Genomic DNA, 22,717 nt, shown 5'->3' with positions numbered 1-22,717 from the left:
AGTCATGTCCCTTATGGAAAAGCTCTAATATGAAAGGTTTTTATCATTAAACTATGGTATGATACAAACGTAGACCGAACTATAAGTGAAAATAGCATCAAAATGTTAACAATAAAACCGTGAACAAAAGTCAAGTAATAAAAAGGGGTTAAAAAAATATATATCGTGGATGTAATTGAATTACCTGCATGTTTGCTGAAATACCTACAACATAGTCAATAGGAGAGATTTTATCCTGATAATGGAATCCTGTCTCGCAAACAGCCGATAGCTTCATTCACAAATTAAATTATCTTAGAATCACTAATATAATGAGATACGGGCTACAACTAAAATCAAATCATTGATGCGCATAAAGTAAATGGACACATTGAGCAAAATCTCAACATGAATTCTGAAATCACCTTGACCAGTGTGCCTATAAATGTGAAAGTTGATCAAGTAGGTTACTCTTGCTCATATGTTTTAAACAAAAGGGGAAGGACCCCACAAAGAGATTCAAAATGTAAACAAATTTATCACAGGGTAATCAATTGATTTTTAACTGCTAAAGAATCGTCAATAGAATAAATTCCACACACGTACACACAGACACCAAAAAAGAAGGCACCAATCTGATCCTGTATCATCATTTTATATACTTAAGTTGTTGTCATGTATAAGGGAAAAATTGTAGTTCCTTAATTTGAAAGCCCTAGGATTAAGCTGTTGAGTATAAAATGTTGAATATCTGAGTTCCATTTATTTTCTTGGAGACCAGGTTGATTATGTGGTTCTTATTATCAGTAATGGTTTGAAATAGATTAGTATGATCAAAAAATCGTTGAAATATAAGATATTTATATTTCACAGTGCTTTTGATTAATAGAAGTATAGAACAATGATTCCTAGCCATCAACCCTTATTCTCACCCATAGTGTAGCGTGATTCCCATAATCCAAAACCTCAATTACAAAATAAATCCTTATCTTTTTTCTCCTTCCAAAATTCACAAGTCCAAGCATTTGTTTTCACAAGGTCTAATGAATTGCAGTATGTTATCAATCAAAAAGAAGTCCTTGAGGGTAAGTTAAAATAGACATATGATTACAGACACTAGCAGCAAGGAAATATTCAAATGATGATAAACAGTCACAATGAAAGGTCAATAACTCCTAAAGGAATTATAATTATTCAAGTATAATATGCTACCTCATCAATTATCCATTTACAAACGCCAGATTGCTGCAACAGCTGAATGTATTTAAATAATAACCCAATTATGTCTTGCATATGATCTGAAATTTACTCAAAGGGAAACAATATTAGTCAAGTTTAAAACATTTGTTTCCCACAAAAAGTTTACAAGCCTTTGTAATCTTTACCAAAAAAAAAAGAATACATCTATGATTAAAAGCATATAGAACTAACCCTGGCCAGCATCAGTAAGATCAATTACTACTTTGAAGAAAGAGAACTCTGAAGTCCATTCACCTTCACCAGCAGACAACCCAGCAGCCCATCCTACAAAGTTCCATGCATATGCATGTGCAAAATTCATTAAATATACACACACAATAAATTCATATAATGTCCTTACACGTATACATTTGAATATGCAATCATACACAAATTTATGTATGCCTTCATTATAAAAAGGAGAAAATAGAGGGAAAAAGAGGAGAAAAAAAGGTAGGGGCATGAAGCCTATTTGTCCATGTGTGGAGATTCAAACTTGAGCTAATGTTGCTATGTCATTTAACTTATTATTAAAATTTTCCGCCCTTGGATTTGCAATAACCAAATATAAAGCAATGGCAAATGATAACTTATCCAAGTACAATGTAAACATATCATGGTCTTCACACAATAACCACGTACCTAAAGGATACTTGAATTTTAAGAAAATTATTGAAGAAATCATTAATCAAGTTAAATACAATGATCCTATTTGACACAAAAGAGAAGCAAAATACTTATTTAAACCAAACTATCATTCGGTGAGATTTCCAAAAGATTCATGCAGTCAGAATCAACAACTGGATTCAAAATGCAACATCATATTGTGCAAAACGTCAAATTGTATTTATACTTCCATTAAAAATAAAAGTGTTGTCAATCCTGTTGCATTAAATGCAATGAGAGAAGGGAAACAACTCTTACAATATGTAGAGATTAAAGGAACCATAAAATAGAAGTGTAGGAGGTGGAATAAACTGAAGAACCTCAAGTAAAGAAAAGGTCAAATGACCAACCTAGATAATAAAAAGCCCATGATTGAGTTCAGTGTAATGAAAGCAGTGACACAAGTGGCTTGACAAAAACGCATGTAATAGTAAGACCATATTTGTTATCGACTTTTCCTAGGAAGTAGAAGTAGGGTAAGAGTCCATGCCCCATTTACATGACTACTTTTTCTGAGTGCGTTTTTTTACATGCATCTATTCCAACAGCCCGACTTAACTTTGACATTTAAAATGACTCTAATTCTTTCATATTTTATATTGTCCTAATATTATCTACCTCAACCATGTAGTGGATATCAATGGACTGGTATTTTTTGTATATGTGAACCAAAAAGTAAAACATGTCTGCATTTAACCTAGATTTTATGAGGTTGCATCCCAAATTTTAGGGATGCGTGAATTTTAAGATATTTCCAAATTGGATTATCTAAAGCATAAAATGGCATGTGCAACCTACCTAATTTTTTCAAGACATAAAATAAAGATCCTTCTCCTTCATGGCCAATGAGATGACCAAGATACCTGCATGGCCCTACTTTGTAATGAAGAATGCTTGGAGTGATTGGCCATACAATCCTTAATTTATGGCCTTGTTTTATAGGAACAGCTTTGACAAGAATCTGAGAATTGAAAAGGAAAAAAAAACAGAAAAATTGCCCCCAAAAAAACTCTTAGAATACTGCACCTTGTGAAAAAGTATTGCTTATTTGACAAACATAACACATAAACAATACATAGGCAAAATAAACAGCACTGTATACCTGAAGGTGTTCTGATGTGCAAGGCTGACCAGGAAACTGGAAACAGCTTCTATCAGAGTTTCGAATTTCCTGGAACTTGTTCTCTACCAGACTCTGAATTTTATCAAGGCTTTCTGAAATTACAGAAAAAAGAAATTGTAATTTTGATGATTCAAAGAAACATAGAAACAACTTTTCTTACCCCCCCCCCCCTTTCGAGTAAAGTTGCTGGTAATTTTAGATACCAACCTTTCGAATAAGCAACTAGATGCATGAGGTTGGCTGAATATTTCTCTTCATAGAATTTAAGGAGTTCTTGCCTTGTGTCTACTCCCTTTGCTTTTGGTTTAACATCCAATGTATCCCAGTTCCCTATACATGAACAAGTAACTGATAAGTATAAGAATATGAACTAGTCTCATTTCTTTCTCTACAAGTTCAAAACACATAAAAGAAGCAGCCAACAGGAAGACCAGTAAACTGTGAAGAGACGGGGAAACATCAGACATATCAAAAGGAATAAAAGAACAAAAAGGAAGAAAACCAAAGGAATTGCTTGAGAAAGATGCATTTGTATCTCAAACTTAAGATCCAGCTCAAGATCCCATCCTTGCATATTGAAAAGAAAGAGAATATACGGAAGTACAGTAATTAAATTAAGCACTTATAATCTAATCCATCCAGAAAATCCTGGTAAGAGAAAGAAAATCTTAGCATCGATCTAAAAAGGGAAAAGTCATCTCCCAATCAAAGACATCCATCAGGGTGATGAATGGTTTTTCTAACCTTCTCATTCAGTTTTTTGATGATTCATCTCCAATGTCACTAGGTTAATTGACTAACTATAAAGCAGAATGCAAGCCCTATAGCCAGCTTAGGCAATGAATTCAACTAAAGAGAAGAAGATAGAAGGGGGCGGAAAGGAAGGAATAAAGAGCAAATAAGAAAAATGTTTTAACCTGTGCTAAATTTATGATATGGATGACTTTCCAAGCTTAGATGCTTCTGAAGCTGCATACACGGAAAAATTAAAACAAAATTGCAGTTGAGAATACATTTACAAAATTCACCATGAAGAATATTAACCATGAATTCAAATCACAAAGAAGCGTGCGAACTAATAATACATAAAACTTTTGAATCAATTGCTGTTACTACTCACTATCAATATCCATAATCCATAAAAAATTCTTCCACTCAACTAGAAGCAGGAATACTGGTTTTCAAGAAACACAACGATGGGGAAACTTCTAAAAGTGTGCTTACTCCTACTATTATCAATTATTAACCAATTTTATTGGTATAATCAACCACATAACATGACTAGATTGCATTGAGAGTCGCAAACAATCGCACGGTTACAAACAGCAACCCAGTGTATTTTTTTTTTTTTTGATAGAAGTTGGAGGTCTCATTAAAAACCTCCTTCGTAGTTGACTTTTTTGAATAGGAAAAGGTCGACCAGCGGAAGGAGGAAAAGAGTACCTCAATTTATTAATAACAGAAGCATACATTATAAGCCTTTACAAAACAACAAATACTTAGCCAATCCCTGCCTTAGCTAACCTGTCGGCTTCCCAATTACAACACCTAGGAATAAACTGCACTACCAAACCCCTGAAGCAACCCAGTGTATTTAATAATCACAAATATCTTTTGCTTATTAAGGAAAATAGAAATGAAACCACAATAAGCCCTCAGCAGGACTTGAGGAAACAACTGATGAACAGCCCTTAGTGACAGGGTATATTCACTCATCCTCATCTATCAATATCAAAGGATGAAAAAACACTTCCCAATATAAGTTCAGTTCACTACTGTGAGGAACTATTCACGTTAGTAAGTACTTTGCTACTCTGTGAAGTCCAGCCAAACACCAAATTGGTATGAGAACCTAAACATTACAAGCACGTGCAGAATATGGAACTTTCTACGTAATTTATGGAAAACATTACAAGTTGTTCCTATGAGGCTATGACAGACAATAGATTCTGGGATTTAGAATCACTAAAGCAAAAGTGATGAGAATGAACACCATAATGCATAGATGGGAGTGGAATCACAAAATAATAAATTTGCAATTGGATTTGGGAGATGAGGGACAAATCTAGGATTCATTTCTTCCATAAAAACCATGGAGTAACAATAAAGGACAAAATTATTAACATTTTAAATTAGTTCAGAGTGATGCTACAATAAGAAAACAATACCTGGCTCATTCTCCACGCATCAGACAATAAGTTTTTCTGGTTCTCTAGAAAGAGAAAAGCTCATGTTGGTTAATTATAGATTGAAGAAGAGGAATTCCGTGTTTAAAGTAAACTAAGAACCAAATAGCTAACCAGAATCAACAGCTTTAATTTCCCTCGTGGTAGCATCAGCTGACATCAATGGCTTGATGAAGAACTGTGCAAACCTAAAGAGCAAGTGACACAAGAACACCCAATCTCACATACATTACAAGAACACTGATGAAAATAACAACAAGAGAAAGATTGCAAAAACATCTACCTGTCCAGAGCCTCTTCAAAGCAATCAGTGTTGACATCAAAATAATAGTTGGTCATCTCAGAATCTGTGAAGGCATTTGTGCTGCCTCCATGCTGTAAATCAGGAACATAAAACACCATGTAAATTTTATATCAAAGGAATATTATCTAAAAACAGTCATGCAAAGGAGCTTTCCTAAAAGATCCATTAAACAAGAAGGGGGTTTTTAATGAGGCCTGAAATTCTTATCAACAAGAATTCAAAGTCAGCTATCAATTAATTAGGTATTACATCATATACACCTTAAACAGATCCTTTTCAAACTTGACGTTCAATTGGTATAAGATTGCTTATCTATCATGTGTGCACATCTGTAATTATAAAATAATTAAATTAGTATTGAAAAAGGATAATAGAAATTTGAAACACTTCCTTTTCTATTTATGCTTCAAGTTATCGATAGTTTTGTAGTTTTAAAAGTTTTGCATCAAAAACTACTATTCATGTGCTTATCTATGAATGGTTTATACATCAGTAACTCCCCGATAACTGATCCAAATATTTACCTCATAAAGAGGCACAGTAGCTATAGTAGCATGATGCAAGTGACTATGCATTTCGTAAGCAAGATAAGAGATATAAACAACCCTAATTCCTCCCAAAGATTTTTTCTTTTCCTTTTTAAACAATTTTTACACACTTATATAGCAAGTAAGTAATTAAAACATAAAGAATGTCATTACAGCATTAAAACTGCACGCATGTGTCAATAGGTGACCATACGTCATTTAAGAAGGGCAATACCTCTGTTATATATTTTGTGTAACTATCTTCCAATGGATACTTCTCACTGGCATAAAAGAGCATGTGCTCTGCAAGGAAGGACAACATGTTAAACATAAGGAAACTAAGTGAAATCATAAATATCCCACAACCATGCAATTCTTATTCAATTTCTAGGCCAAAGTTATCTCAATAATTAAATAAATACAAATAAAAAATAATAACAAAATCAACGAGTTCATTTCAAATGATTCATGATAACGGAAGCTGAACCCAGAATTCACAGTACAAACCAATAAGCTTACTTCTACGGTATGAGCAATAAAATTACTTAAGTCGCACGCTGCCGGAATTCAAAGTACAGAAAAAATAATCCAGGCAGTTCACAACTAAAAAAAGGAAGATGAATTGAATGGATAAAATAAATACCAAGAAAATGGGCAAGGCCTTCGAGGCCGACGGGGTCACAAAAGGAACCGACGCCCACATTCATAGAAGCAGCACACTGTCACATAAAAAAGAAATTGTAAAGAAACAAAATCGATAATTGTGATGGGTTGCTAATGAAATGAAGCTAAATAAAGAATTGAAGGTTAATTTGCCTTATCGGTTTCTGGGTCGCTGATGAGCAGAACTTGAAGGGAATTACTAAGGACGATCCTTCGATACTCCCTTTTATCCGTTCTGGGCTTTATAATCTCCACAACTTCTGTTCCGACCGCCATTTCTCAGTTCTCCGATGTTTTATGCTTGGCTTATTTTGTTGAATTTGATTTTGGTTATTGAAGGTGGAAGAGAAGATTGACTTACTGATATGGCTTTTTTAAGGACCCGATGACACGACTATTAGGAAAGAAAGAAGAAAATTCGTAATTTTCTTTCTATATTTTTTACGGGAAAATTAAAATAATTCCAGTTCTGGGCTTTCAGTGCCCTTGAATTTGAGGTCTGTGAAAGAGGATCCATGTGTGTAAAAATATTTTTTTAAAGTTTATTTTAAATTTTAAATGTTTAATATCTTTAAAAATATATAATTAATTTATATATAATATTATAGATTACAGTATATATTTAAATGCTATTTTTGGCGGCATTAGTTTTTTAAATATTATAATTTTTGAAAAACATATTAATTTCAAATTATAATCAAAATACAAAAAATATTTTTTGTTAAAAATAATTTTATAATAATTGTATATGTATTGTAAAAATATTTATAATTCAAAATATTTTTTTCTCATATTCAATTAAAATTACCAATATTGCATTTTATTTGTAATTATGTTAATATTGTAATTATCAATACTGCATTCAATTAAAATTATTGAAGTAATCTTTTGATTAAAAAAACTTAATGGTTATAATATTAATATAACAATTAATTATATTAACCTAATAGTTTGTAATAATGAAATGGGGATGTATATATAGATGATAATTAATGTTTCTAAAAGTTTTATTTTTTATATTAAGCTAAGGAAATTATAAAATAGTATTTAAAACAACAACGATCCCTTTAATCACTGAGGTAAGTTAATTTGTGTATGTTTCTGAAAGTTTTAAATACTTAATTTATTTTAAAAAATCGATACTTGATTATTTTTTTTAAAAAAATTGATAGTTTGATTAATCTTTATACGTATAATATATATATATATATTAAATAAATAAATAGAACGAAGATTTTGTTTTCGATAATAAAAAATAGAAAAGAATGGAATTAAAACTTGGGTTGTAAAATGTGGCCCAATTCCAGTGCTCCATTTGTACTGATAAGTTGAGTCCAATAATTGCATTCTTTATTACAATTCTGACATTCATTCATCCAATTCCAGTCGGAAGGTGCAAAAGCCACAAAATAACTTTTCAACCTTCACATGTTCATCAGCATATATTTGTGTGGATAGATCAAGAGGTTGACGAGATTATCATTAAAGATAATTTAATTTTTTTATAATTTAAATGATTTTTAATATTTTATATTAATGATTTATTTTTATTATTCTTAAAATTTTATAAATTCATTTTCTCTCCAATTATATAAATTTATCTTTAACATAAAAATTTTATTTCTAAAATCTAAGCACATTTTCGTAAATGAAATCGATTATTTGTATCCCGTCCAACAGCGGAGGAGTCGGTCAACTTAGGCCAACCCGAGGTGAATTTGAACTAAGAAATTTTGATATCGGATCAAACAGTCGAACCAAAATTATTATATTTATTGATTTTAAAATCACGTGCATTTTTTAAATAGTAAGTTAACAGTAAAATTGGACCAGCAGATGGTAAGATAAAAAATAAGTAATTTTTGATCCGATTTAGGTAATGGACAAATCTATTTGCGGAACGTTAGGCCATCTCGTGGGTTTAGGATCACAAAAGGGTGTGTTTTGTTTCAACATGGTGACGTTTTCATCAATAATTGAAATTTGATGGCGTCGATATCATATAATTGAGATTCATTCTTTACCTTTCCAAGAAAGAATATGATCCAACAAGAACACCTCTTATACTCAAAATCCACATTTGATTAAGTTTGACATATTCAATTTGCAAGTACTTACATAAGTACTTTTTTTGGGAATATAAAAGAAATATTAAATTAAGCAACATACAAAATCGGATCGATTCGTTTGCAAAAATAGATAAATTACACTGTCCCTCATTGAACTTTACACTCTCTTTTATTTTACACATCGTACTTTCATTTTTCCTAATTTGCTCATTGGACTTTACAACTTGAATCATTTTGTTCACTATATCATTAACTTTTTAACAATGTTATGACATGACAAGAATCAAAATGACGAAGTTTTGAAAAATTCAAAAATACACCAAAACGACATTTCTTCGAATCCTTTTATTTACAGTTGGGTGAGCAAAATAGGAAAGAGTACATTTTTGTGAGGAACGGTGTAATTTACCCTTTATATTTTCAAATATTTTATATTAAATAATAATAAAAAATGACATGTCATCACAACATTAGCAAGTTAACGGTAGCGTGAGCAAAATGATTCAATATGTAAAGTTTAGTAAGCAAATTAAAAAAAATTGAAAGTATGGTGAATAAAATAAGAGAAAGTAAAATTTAGTGAGGAACGGTGCAATTTACCCATATAGACTTGAATTTTGACACTAGTTGAGCTCGGCCCTATTATAAACAAAATAAAATTTGATCTAAAATTTATCACAATTAATTTAATGAAATCATAGAAAAATGATAAAACTACATAGATGGTCCTCCAACTATAGGGTGTTACTTTGTTTAGTCCTTAAACTATTAAAACTTACAAAATAGTCCATCAACAATAGGTAGTTGTTTTGTTGAGTCTACCTACTATTAAAAATTACAAAATTGTCACTCGACTATCCATATGTTCAAACTCGTTATTTTCTATTAAAAATTGATAACAATTTGAGTTGAACGTTAAATTGTTGACTGAGATATGAAAAAAATATGATTCTAAAATCTCAAATAATTATCATTACTTAATTAGTATGTTAACGTCTAACTCAGACGACCGTCAATTTTTTAACAGAAATGGACGAGTTTAGAGCATATGAATAGTCAGGTGATCATTTTATAATTTTTAATAGTCAATGAACTCAACAAAGTAAAATCCTATAGTTATAAGATTATTTTATAATTTTTAATAATCGAGAGACTTAGCAAAATAATATTATATAGTCAGGGAATCATTTGTATAATTTACCCAAAAAATTTCCTATCGGTGTTTGAGGAGGCCCGACCGTGAGTCCAATTAAGCCCAAGCCAAATTTCAGCCCTCAAACCAAATCTGTAGTCAGTTTTTTAAATTTATTTTGTTTGATTCAAATCAAATCTCCATGGAAGCTACTTATGGCGCCACCGCGCTTCATCATCCCTTTAAACCCCAAAATCCATTGCTTCTAACAAGCGCTAAGCTATCTGCTAAGGCCAAATTTCAAAAGTTTAAAAGGGTAATTGGTGCTCCCTTCCGAGCATTTCAACTAATAAAGACTGGTTCTTACTGAAGATTGGCCATATCTTCTCAAGCTTTCGATTGGCTCTGGAAATTTCTTGTTGGGTCGCGCAGTCCACGCTTTTTTAATCAAATCTGATTCTTCAAACGAAGTTTTTCAAGGAAACAATCTTATCGTCTACTACGAGAAAATCAATGAAATTGATGATGCCCGAAAGTTGTTCGATGAAATTCCTGTGAGAAACACAGTCACCTGGACTACTTTAATTAAAGGGCATTTAGACAATGGAGATCCCGAATCCGTGTTTGGAATCGCTAGCGATATGAATTTCTCCTGCGAGTAGTTCAATGAGCATACCTGTTCAGTAATTTTACAATCGTGTACCGAGGAAGAAGACCTGATTCGAGGTGAGCAAATCCATGGTTTTGTTATAAAAAGTGGGATCGAGGGGAATCCTTTTGTGGGCACTTCTTTGATTTCCATGTATGCAATGAATGGTTTCCTAAATGAAGCAGAAAAAAGTTTTTAATAACATTGGATTCAAGGATGTTCAGTGTTTGATTTACATGATTTTGGAGTATGGAAAATCTGGGTTTATGGAGAAAGCTTTCCGGGTTTTCGTTGACATGTTAAGTTCGGATTCGGAGCCAACTGATAATACGTTTACTAATCTGATAAGCTCATGTAGTGAAAAATTCGGCATTGACGAAGGGAAACAGTTGCATGGGCTTGCTGTTAAGTATGGAGTCATCAAAGTGACCTCTTTGGGGAATGCTTTCATTACTATGTATGGGAAGCTTGGGTGGTAGAAGATAGTGAAAGAATGTTTCGTTCTTCGAGTGAGAGGACTTTGATTTCTTGGACTGCACTTATTTTGGGGTACGTAAGAAGGGGTTGCAGTGAAAAGGCTGTTCACACGTTCTTGGAATTACTTGACCATGGAATTTACTGTGATCCAGGTTGTTTAGTGACTGTGCTTGATGGTTTCAAAAACTTGGATTTGGGAGTTCAACTCCATGCATTTATTGTTAAGGTTGGTTATCTATGTGATGCCAATATCATGACTGCATTAGTGGATATGTATTCCAAATCCGATAACTTAAAGTCCGCAAAAAGAGTATTTGATGGTTCTCTGGTAAAAATATTGCTTTGTTTAATGCAATTCTCATTGGATTCATTGAAACAAGTGTAGATGGCAACGACGAGGATGCCATGGTTTTGTTTCGTCAACTGAGATTAGCTGGTATAAAGCCTGATTTAGTCACTTTCTCACGGCTTCTTAGTTTGTCTACCAAACAAGCTTGTTTAGTAAAAGGGAAATGTCTTCATGCTTTCACCATTAAAACAGGGTTTGAATCCAATTTAACGGTGAATAATGCTTTGATCACCATGTATGCTAAATGTGGCAGTATCGAAGACGCTTGTCTATTTGATGGTATGAGTCGCCGTGATTCAGTTTCTTGGAATGCCATAGTTTCCACATATTCCATCCACGGTCAAGGCAAAATGGCACTTCGACTCTTTGAAGAGATGAAACAAGAAGGTGTTGCAGTTGATGAGATCACAATATTGGCTGTCCTTCAAGCTTCTTGTTACACAGGGTTATGGCAAGATGGATTATGCATATTCAATGAAATGGAATCGAATTACGGGATCACCTTGTCAGTCGAGCATTTTGCTTGTATGGTTGATCTTTTAGGGAGGGCTGGGCGCTTGTCAGAAGCAATGAATCTCATTAACAACAGCCCTTTTCAGGATTCACCTCTACTATGGAGGACATTGGTGAACATCTCTAAGTTGCAAGGGGATTTAGATTATGCCGTGTTAGCGTCGGAAACCCTGCTAAACTTGTCACCCGAAGAAGCCGGTTCCTACATACTTGTTTCGAACACGTATGCCGGGTCCGGAATGCTGGATGAGGCAGCGAAAGTCAGAACAACCATGAAGGAGTTGAAGTTGAGTAAGGAAGCAGGTCGTAGTTGGATTGAAATTGGTAATAAGGTCCATTGTTTTGTGGCGAATGACAAGGATCATCCAGAAAGTAGAGAGATTTATGCCAAGTTGGATCAATTGATGGATGAAATCAGGTGGAAGAATTGTGATGCCAATGATCCTCATTTGATTGGGGAAGTTTATTAAATTTCTGGTGTTTCTCCAACTTTTGAAAAATTTATTTGCTTGTAGTTACGGTCAGAATTAGGATGCCATCAATTTTACCAATTAAAACACGTCCTCCACCTAGAAGACATTTCGAGGCTACCAGAACCGCCTTTTATTCCGTCGCCCCACAATAAATAAATAAATAAATAAAATTAACAATAATGACGGTGATACCAAGATTCACACAATCTCATCTCTATTTGCCCTTACTCTAGACTTTTGTCTTTTTGTGCACTAGATACAATATGATCTCCAAATATACGAAAATAAAATAAAATACCTGACTCAAAGCATGCCCTTATTTTTATTTGATCCTATGTGTGTAATGCATGAACGAACAACTGCTTTTGAATCGATATTTATTTATTAAATTAAATAAATGGTTATGGACAAAAAATTATGTTTATTTAACATGCTTTTTTAAGAACTCATTTATAAATTTATTTATCGATTTTTGTTAATAAACTTATTTACTCTCTTCTTTTATTTTCATTTTTCTATTTTAAATATTGATAAAAATAAAAATTAAATTAAACAGATAACTTTGAAGTTCATATTAAAAAGCCATAAGTGGCATAATTTTATAATTTTTTGTTTGTTTGTTAACATTTCTGAATATTGGAAAATGTTGAACATTTTTATAATCGCAAAATGAACCGAACATGAATATCTTAAAAGAATGTTTAGTTTAAACTTGATTCATTTACTCCGCTATTTAACCCACATCTAAGATCCAGATATGATAGATACTAATGAGTCGAGAATCGTTTAAAATTATTATCCGCCATAGGTCAGATTTTACTTCAAATTTATTTCACACATCATACATTAAGGGACTGAAAACACTGATTACAAAGCCAAGCCAAGAATGATTTGCCTGTTAACATAATATAGAGCTCCTCCCTTTTTTCGACGAGATGAAACGAAAGCATGCAACGATGAAACAATGGGAGTGCACAATAAGGAACTCCCTGATACGAATAAAGAGTTATAATAATGAAAAGGGATGATTAGTGAGAGACTCCACCCCTTAGGAGGGTTCATTAGATTGTCAGGGCTCTGTGAGACACCCCATTTACCATGATTCTCTCATGCTGCTGCCTTTGAAAGTCCCCTCCCAATGTTTTATCTGAAAGTGAACGAGATGTAGACAAATTAAACCCTTGATGATACAGATAGTAGCTGTTGCTGTTTGAAAATGCTTGCTGCATAGTTGTTCCCTGAAGTTCAGATCCAGTAGCTTCTCGATGACCATTGGTAATTGATATGCCACTCATGAGTTGTTGGCACGTTGTGATGGAAGATTTGAACCAACCTCACTGCTTTTGTCAGCCGTGGCATTGGATGCATCACTTTCCAGCTTCTTCGTATTTAAGAACCGCCCCCCACATCCTCTCGCTCTTCTCATAGCATGTAAATGTCGAGACTCGTGAAGATAGGGCTTAGAAACACGACAAATAGACACTTAGAGCCTCATAAATGCACATGAACTACAAATAATGAAGAAACAAGTAGACCACATTCTTGCCTGAAAAGAGATTTCCCTTGCACTAGGATGTAGTAATACGTGCAAAGAAAGATTTTTCACACACATGGTACTACCTCAATTATCAATCTGACGATAACAGTACGTGCATATGCATTATTTTCATGTTATATTGTTGGAACAATGATTTCCTGGCTTGAAATAGCAAAGAAACCATCATTCTTCACAACGGATATTGGCATCATTAACCATCTCATTCAAGAAAAAAACCTTGAATGATGAAGTACGAAAATAAATTGAAACTCTGTTGAATAATGAACTTAGTAGAATAAGTGAAAACAAACTTTGACACTTGGTTTGAAAGCTATAAAATATTGTCTAACAACCAGCTTAAAGTCTTGAACATTAAGGTAGAATAAAATGACAATGTATTCTCTTGAAATATCTAATGATCACATATCTGCTTACATCATCATGCCTTTGAAACCTCTCTTCTACACTGCATCAACGATCAACTATCTGCTCTTAAAGACATGGGCATGCATCACACGAGGATTCAGATAATCTTTTGAGTCTCAACAATTTATCATATGAGAAACTTCTGTAACTTAGACAAGTAATGGCACTTTATCGCTTCTAAACTATTATTAATAAAAGCCCGATGTTTTCATCATAAGTACCACAATGTGAGATTTCGGTATCACTGATCCACCAGTTCTAGTCTCCTTGATGTCCATCAATGCTTAAAGCAAATATTGGAACTTTTTCTCACTTTTCAAAAAAATCGAACTGCTCAGTGTTTTCCTACTTTATGCAAGTTTTATTCTCAATAAGACACAAAACTCCATGCAACCAGACTATCACAATGCAAAACATTCGTGATAATCGACTAATTCTATGTAAGTGCTTATATTTAGACAAAAAAAATACCTTTCGAGATTTGATCACTTTCTTCTCCAGCTCAGCTTTTGCACGCGACTGCCTTCGTCTCAAAATCCCATGATATTGCTTAGCATTCACATAAACAGGCTCTTCTGCCATTTCAAGAGGCAACGCCATTCTAGCAGGATAGAAACCAAGACTATGGGCATTTACCTGAAATGACATTTCAAAAATTTTCAAAAATATTCAACTTCTAAGGGTAAAATAATCTAAGGCTTGAATGCATAAAACACTTGCATAATTACTTCCTATATCATAATGAATGATAAGATAATTTCCTATGTACACATTACCTTGTGTTACTAGTAATATTAAATCCGAGTTTCCTTTCTGCACAATTTCCATTGACAACCCTATCTTGAGAAGTGATGTTCGACAAATGGTGTTTTCTTTTTAACTGTCATTTTAGACGACGTCATGGATATTCTATTATTTATTAGTAACATATCACGCAAGTGAAACTACGAACCAAATACAAAAGTCTTCCACATTCTATATCAAGAGATACCAAGCCATATTTTAATGCTAGATTCTGAAACTTCTGAGGGCAAAAAGATTATTTCATTTCACTTGGGGTATGTTTGTTTACCGTAAAATGAATTATGAAATTCATTTTTTTCTAAAATCCCGTACTTATTTCATGTAATTCGTTTTTCGAAAAATATTTTCCCGTGTTTGTTTCACGTAATTCATTTTTATAAAAATGTTTTCCAGTGTTTGGCTGAAGGAAAAATAATTGGTCAACGTAATTTATTTTCCTGTTCAACATAATTTCCTTTGTGTTTTCTGAAAAATAACTTACGGTCTGATTTTCCGTAAATCATTTTCCAAACTTTTCACTTCAAAGAATAAATACTCAAAATAATTTTATTTTATGAATTTAATATTAATAAAACATTTAATATCATTTTCATCAAAATATTAATTATTAAAATATTTAAAAAAATATTTATAATAATATAATATTATATTTTTAATATTATAATAAAATAATCAACTATATTATAATAATATAAGATATTATATTTTTATTTTAATAAATATATAATAAATTTTTATATATTTAATAATGAATAATATTATTATATATTTAATATTAATATAATAATCTAATAATTTTTTAATAAAGATATTTAAAATATACTAATTAATATTTTTAAAATATAATATAATACTATTACTTTAATAAATAATTAATATAATTTATAATATTTTTATTTCACTAAAATATACTAATATTTTTATTTTTATTACTAAATTATAAAAATAATATTTAATAATAAATGAATTATTTTAATATTTTAAAATAATAATATCAAATTTTCTGATAAATAATATTATTTATTATATTTAATATTTATAATAAATAATTTTAAAAAACTCATCAACTAGTGAAAAACTAGTCAAAAAAATTTAGATAATATATTCTAAACATCATAAAACATTTTCCATATGTTTTTCAGAAAAATATAATTCATTTTACGAAAAATATTTTCCTAAAATGTAATTCATTTTTCAAAATTCAAATTCTAATAATTCATTTATCAAAAAACCAATTATAATCAAACAAACAAACCCTTATATCCTTTCAATTTGCCATACCACCACGATAATAATAAATACAAGAAACTATCAGTTCTAACTTCCAAGTCTTTTGATGAGGTATAGAGCAAGAATTTGTCCAGAAGATGGAGAAGTTATCAAACCATTGCATCACCATTTCAAGGGTTTAAAGAATGGTAAGGTTTTTATTGATCGAGACATGGTATTCATGCAAGCAAGGTGCATATCAAGAGCAGTCTTACCAAAAATAATCTCTTTGGGAGTGCTTTTTCTATGATTATTTACCTACTCCGACTCTTTATTTTTCTTGAAATACTCATGTCTGAAGCATATTCAGACATGGATATGATTATTTAACATACCAAGAGCCCTCAATACATGAAAAAACTGAGAATAACTATGTCAGACACATTGGTGTTATACACTCAAACCCACGTCCGAATAGCTCAAGTCATTTATATTACCTTAAAACCCTATCTATTCATGATATTAGAAAAAAAATTTGGTGTTCTACATTTTTTGCCTCAAAATAAGAGGCAGAAACAAACCATGCAGACTAACCCAGTTCAAAACCTTAAAATGAGAAATCCTTCGCTGTTTTACTACCTTTTCTCAACTCTTGTGAAACCTTGTACAAGGATGATGATGATTGGAAAAATAGCAAGGCTCGTGTATATGCATATGCTTTTACATAAAACTGGCAAACTTGACGTGATCCCGATTTATCTAATATTAACCTGAACATGATGACCAAATTTGATCTGAAACCCAAACCATACTCTATCCAAAATTTAACTGACTCAATATAGACTCATATCCAATTTGACCAGAACCAAAACCGAATTTAACCCGAACCAAAAGTACCCAATCCAAATTAACCCAAACCAAAAATAATCCGAACCGAAAATCTATATATTCTTGATTAGACTTATAATCGAATTAAGCTTAAATGATTAACAAACATGAAGACATATTTTTCTATAATAATATATTAATAATTCTATATATACTTGATTAGACTCGTAACAAATTCAACCTGAATTGATATGATTTAAAGGTTGACCCAAACCGAAAATCAACCAATCATATATTGACCCGATTCGATAATCAACTGATTTGATATTAACCCGACCTGAAATCTAACCGATCCGACATCACCTGACCCAAAAGTCAACCGATCCGATATTTATCCGAACCGAAAAACAACTAATCCGATAATCACCCGATCCTAAACCGACCCGACCCAATTTATAATATACCCAAATTAAATCCAAACCAAATCCGATTTGACCCGATAAAATTAAACCAAATATAATCGACCCAAAATGACGCAACCCAAAACCGATCCGAATGACCCATTTGTCACCTCTACTTTTACGGTCTAACACTGAAATGCTGTGACCCTTTATTTTTCTTGAGTCACACATGTCCAGTGCATATGCAATCACAGGTATGGAGTTTGTCCTCCAAAATGGAAAAACTTCCGGCGGCGGGAGGAGTTAAAATTACACGAGTCAGTAAAATGGTGAATATAACCACACAAAACCAAACAATTAGGAACATAAAAAAATATTTAATGTAAATAGTGGACTGCATAAACCCATACCAAAGATTGAGGTACATAAGGAGGCACTACTCCCCCGTAATATGGATCTGCATATGGATAGGACGTACTTGCCTGCAAGACAGTTTTCCTCTTAGAATTCTATCATTGCACCATTCGAGTAAATATCTAGGATGACCTCAGCCTAAAATATGAAAGGTGGACATATAGGTTTTTATCCAATAATTATAATTGAAGCACAAGTTAATTTAACCATTGGATGAAATACTATTGGTCTTTCCACCTTTCTATCCTTTCTATCAAATCAAACCCACGAAAGATAAATCCAACAGTTAAATATCATATGCTATGCAAATTGATCTTCAAAATTATTCGTGCTCTCCCAAGAGAGGAAGAAAAAATTTACAATTGAGGGGCCAATGAGCTCCAGCTGGGTTGGTGGTGGTACATATTCACCCATTGCCGGACGTATAACATGTATAGCATGCGGTAAATATGGTTGTTCATTGCCACATTTTCCATCTGTTTATAAAAGAAAATCAACATTAGCTTTGAAGTTTGAAGCATATCAACATGATATGTGAAAAAGGAATGCAAGTTAACAATTGTTAAAGTTCAACAGTATCTAAGAAATAACAAAAAGTTCGCCTACAAAACGAAGAGAGCCATTATTGCTGTTTGGCTATGTATAGCAATGTCAGTTGAATGAGTGCAATTCAACTCCAATCAGAAGTACTATCGGATCACATGATTGCAACAAGTACATTCATGAGTTGAATATCATGCCTTGAAAATTATCGCATGCAAGAATTACACCTTCCTTACTTCAAATTATATAAAAACTAGGAGTCGGTTTTTGAGTAGGGTATAAACATTGATGCGTGTATGTACTGCAATTTAGCACAGTGTTGAGTGGGCTGCCAATGGTTTTTGGTGGTAGTGTGTTGTTATTGTACTTGGTATTTATGCAATAAAATTTCTAAGGGACTCTTTTCCTCCATCCAATGTCCGTTGATTATATTTTGCTTGACGGATATGAAGGGAGTTTTTAATGACGCCTTCATTTTTATCAATATATATATATATATATATATATAAACTGATCATTTTATTTTATAAGGCATTGTATGCATGTTGGACAGATCTACATGCAAGGTAAAAACACAGTCAAAAAGTACATAAAAATTTAGATTATGAGCTACTTTTGCTTTAATGCAAACATTTTGAAATATTATATCCTTCCAAAGTTGATGTCTGCCACAATCTTAGCCATCACTGGTTAGAGAAAGAGGAAATGCATAGTTAAGAAGTCAAATTATTACCCAACGTTCCCAATGTTTTTGATTCTATGCAACAATTACAATATAATGTCATGCAAATTATGCATCAACTTTAGCGAATGCCATTTTCATAAGACGAGCTGATTAACAATCTTATGTTAATTACTAGAGAAAAATAAATATTATTATTTTAGGAGAGATCAGTTTTATTATCATTGAGGAGTCAAATAATAATATTAATAATAATTATTATTATTCTGAGAGAGATTAGGAAACAGTTATTTTTTCAATAGGCGTTTGATGAAACATCAACAAAAAAAGGTAAATGAGGTTATCCCTATTTTTTAATAGGCGTTCGATGATATGTCCAACGAAGATCCTGTTGACATTGAGAAGTTTGAAGCATCAAATGGAAACAATCGTATGGCAAAGATTGACAAAACTGTGAAGTCATCAGAACGACAACCGAATGAGAGCCAAAGTGGTGATTTTCTAAGCACGAAGAATTGCAATATGACACCTTATGTTAGTAGACCCTTGTCTCAAGTTGTTGGGATTTCATATAGCGGAATCATAGTCAAACCTTCGTTGTCAAAGATTCTGGATTTTGGCATAAAAATTGAAGGGGGATTATCTCAAGGGTGTTCACAAATGAAACTAAGATGGTAAAGGTCCAATAACCTTATCGGTTTCAACCTTCAGTAATGGAATGGTTTTTTCAAAGTTTATCACAACTTCAAGCTTGAGGACAAGCTCTTTTCCGGTAAGGAATTAATGTTATGTTACTTATTTTAGGGGGGAAAATAAATATTATTATTTTAGAAGAGGTCAGTTTTTTCATTAGGAGTTAAATTATTATTATTTTGAGAGTTATTAGCAGACAGTTGTTTATTATTATTAGGAGTCCTTTCTTATTTTGTTTATCCTTTAGTTCAAGTTATGCAACCTCTATTTAAAGAGGCTAACTGGCATGAATAAAAGTAAAGTCAGAATTTATCAACAACAACAAAAAACTAAAGATCATGGTCTCTCTCTTAAAGCAATATAAAATTCAAGATACTGAGCCAACATTTTTATTGCACACTTAATGTCCATAATCTAAGATAGCAGTTCAGGATCACTCACATGAAGCAAACCCAATGTATAAAATAGGCTGTGCATTACCTGGATGCAACAACATAGTCAAAGGCATTTCTTTACTAGAACAAAGCTTCTCATCAGGCCCAACTGTGCTCGGAGATTCAGGTGTCCTGGTCCCTAAACCTTCATTTGGGTGTTTGGACGGAGATAAGCTAGTCTTGCTTCCTCCTAAATCACCTGATAAGATAGAGTCCGGTCGTGTGCCGCACCACCAAGGTTGAACCCGAATTGTCTGTGGTTTATTGTTATGTGCATTGGATTCCTGATGGTTTGAACCATCTAGTTTTCGGTACATGCTTCCGTAGTCTAAAGTCTATGGTCCCCAACCTACAGCTTGGTTATGCAAAACGTAGCTATAAATACAAACAAGAAAAGCATATCATAATTAGCATTACATGTATATATACTTATGTCTATCCTCGAACAATTAGCTAGGACATTCATGAGAAAATGCATATAAAATCAATCACATATACACTGGGAAAAATAAACATCACACCCTTCGAGATGCATATAGATTGAAGCAGCCAATGCTCAACATTACATGAGAAAAATTGATCTCACAGAGCATACCACATAAAGATTACTGAGGATACCATAAAAACATAGTAGATGCAGCACATAATGGGAAGAATATAAAAATAAAATTGGTTTTCCCTTTTTTGTGTATGCTAATGTATTTTCTCTCCTTTTTTTTTTCTTTCAGTTATTATAAACAAATCAGAAGAACTAAACATGTATATAACAGCAAGTATTCATGAGAGCGTTTGGGGCATAAACCGAAAACACATCTAGGGACCATATTACAATTAGAGCTACGAATTAGCTACGATACTATGCTTCTTGTTGCTTTCATTCTCAAGAAACATGCTTTAAACTAATAAAAAAACCCTTAACTTAACTTCATAAACAAGTCAATTAATGACCAATTACTTTTTTGTATTTCTTTAACACTACTTCAATATATAATGGATTATACTTAGGTTTATACCCAAATTCGGGTGAGTGTCGGAAATATTTGTCCAACATGAATATGATAAAAAAAAATGCAAGTTTTTCTGTACATGAAGGGTCATATTCTCGTACCGCTGAATATGTGTCGTACATAGAAACATAAGAGAAAATTAAGAGTTTTGAGTAACATATCTGTCCAAATAAGACCCTAATTATGTAATAGGCTTTGATAAGATACTATACAATTAGCTTAGCTACTTTAGCTAGGCTAACAGAGTACCCAAAATTTTCATCAAAGTTCCATTTTATTGTCGCCTTTGTTCTTTTACTAAAATTTTGCCACAAACAAAATTAGAAAAAAAATCACAAAAATAATCCAAGAATGAATAATTAATGGACGGAAATATAACACTAAATTAGCATAAGTAATCATATATATTGTTCTGCAAAAAGAGTTAATGTCTGATCTGGAATCCATCTAAAGAGCAATCAAATCAGCTCCGAAACTTCATCTATATTGTTAATGATCTTACATTAAATCCGCAATATATAATTAAAAAGAAAAAAATATAAATTTAGCAAGAACATTAACAATCGTAAAAGACCAGACACATCAGATCATCATCCATAAGCGTACATACATGCATGCATGCACATACATAGATTAAATTATGATCCTTAATCAACCTTCTAGCTCAAAAAATTTCCATAAATTGTAATAAAAACAAATATATCGATGAAAAAACAACAAAAAATGCTCAAATGAAACAAGTCACCGTAAACAAACGAGCAAAAACAAACGATACAAGCAATGAACCAACAAAGAAAATGGAAACCCCTTAAATCAGCCAAAGAACAATAGAAATAACACTTTTTATATAAAAAATAAATTAAAAAAAACGAAGAGGAAGTGAGAAAAAACTTACGGAGATGATAACGCGAAAATAAGAATAAATAAATAAATAAATCTTGAGGTTTTCGCTCTGAACTTTCACAACGAAGAAGATAATATATGACACAGTCTAGTAGTAAGTGTGAGAGAGCAACGAAAGCGAAAATAAATAGATTAAAGCCGAAATAATTTATTATCTCTTTTTAAAACAAAATTGGAGGTGTTAAAGCAGCGTCGTTGTCCTTCTCTCCCTTGAAATGTTTTTATTTTATTTGACGGGACCAGCTCCGTTTAAACGGCGTGATGACGTCAATGTCCCTACGTCTTTTAGAATGACGATATCATCCTTCTCAAGTCGCGACAACAAAAGTGTACGATGTTCAATTTTTTATTTCCCTTTTTTTTCTTACCTAATTTTCATTTTCCCCTATCCACCCTTGACCTTCCTTTTTTGTTTAAAAAATACTGTATTCTTAATTCTTTTCTAAATAAAGAATAAACGTAGCAGGTTTTGTGAGCATGGTAAAGG

At 32.3% G+C, this 22,717-nt stretch overlaps 1 protein-coding gene and 2 pseudogenes across 1 annotated transcript in view; 1 reads left to right on the top strand and 2 right to left on the bottom strand.

Annotated features, from left to right (window-relative positions):
- LOC120154160 (insulin-degrading enzyme-like 1, peroxisomal) overlaps positions 1–7,048 on the bottom strand; it is a 28,281-nt gene extending 21,233 nt beyond the window's left edge. The window contains exons 1-13 of the mRNA XM_039165969.1: positions 6,841–7,048; positions 6,668–6,743; positions 6,260–6,327; positions 5,477–5,568; positions 5,308–5,381; positions 5,176–5,219; positions 3,925–3,976; positions 3,215–3,337; positions 2,987–3,099; positions 2,683–2,845; positions 1,411–1,503; positions 1,192–1,277; positions 185–271 (exon numbers count right to left, since the gene is read on the bottom strand). Coding sequence (XP_039021900.1) covers positions 185–271; positions 1,192–1,277; positions 1,411–1,503; positions 2,683–2,845; positions 2,987–3,099; positions 3,215–3,337; positions 3,925–3,976; positions 5,176–5,219; positions 5,308–5,381; positions 5,477–5,568; positions 6,260–6,327; positions 6,668–6,743; positions 6,841–6,963 — 1,194 coding nt within the window. The 5' untranslated portion in view covers positions 6,964–7,048. The remainder of the gene's footprint in view (positions 1–184; positions 272–1,191; positions 1,278–1,410; positions 1,504–2,682; positions 2,846–2,986; positions 3,100–3,214; positions 3,338–3,924; positions 3,977–5,175; positions 5,220–5,307; positions 5,382–5,476; positions 5,569–6,259; positions 6,328–6,667; positions 6,744–6,840) is intronic.
- Positions 7,049–10,005: 2,957 nt separating this feature from the next.
- On the top strand, positions 10,006–12,346 carry LOC120153733 (annotated as a pseudogene).
- Positions 12,347–13,325: 979 nt separating this feature from the next.
- LOC120153867 lies at positions 13,326–22,374 on the bottom strand (annotated as a pseudogene).
- Positions 22,375–22,717: the final 343 nt, after the last annotated feature.

Source organism: Hibiscus syriacus, unplaced genomic scaffold (assembly GCF_006381635.1).
Source record: "Hibiscus syriacus cultivar Baekdansim isolate YM2019G1 unplaced genomic scaffold, ASM638163v2 tig00111105_pilon, whole genome shotgun sequence".
NCBI lineage: Eukaryota > Viridiplantae > Streptophyta > Magnoliopsida > Malvales > Malvaceae > Hibiscus > Hibiscus syriacus.
This window is presented reverse-complemented; position numbering and strand designations above follow the sequence as displayed.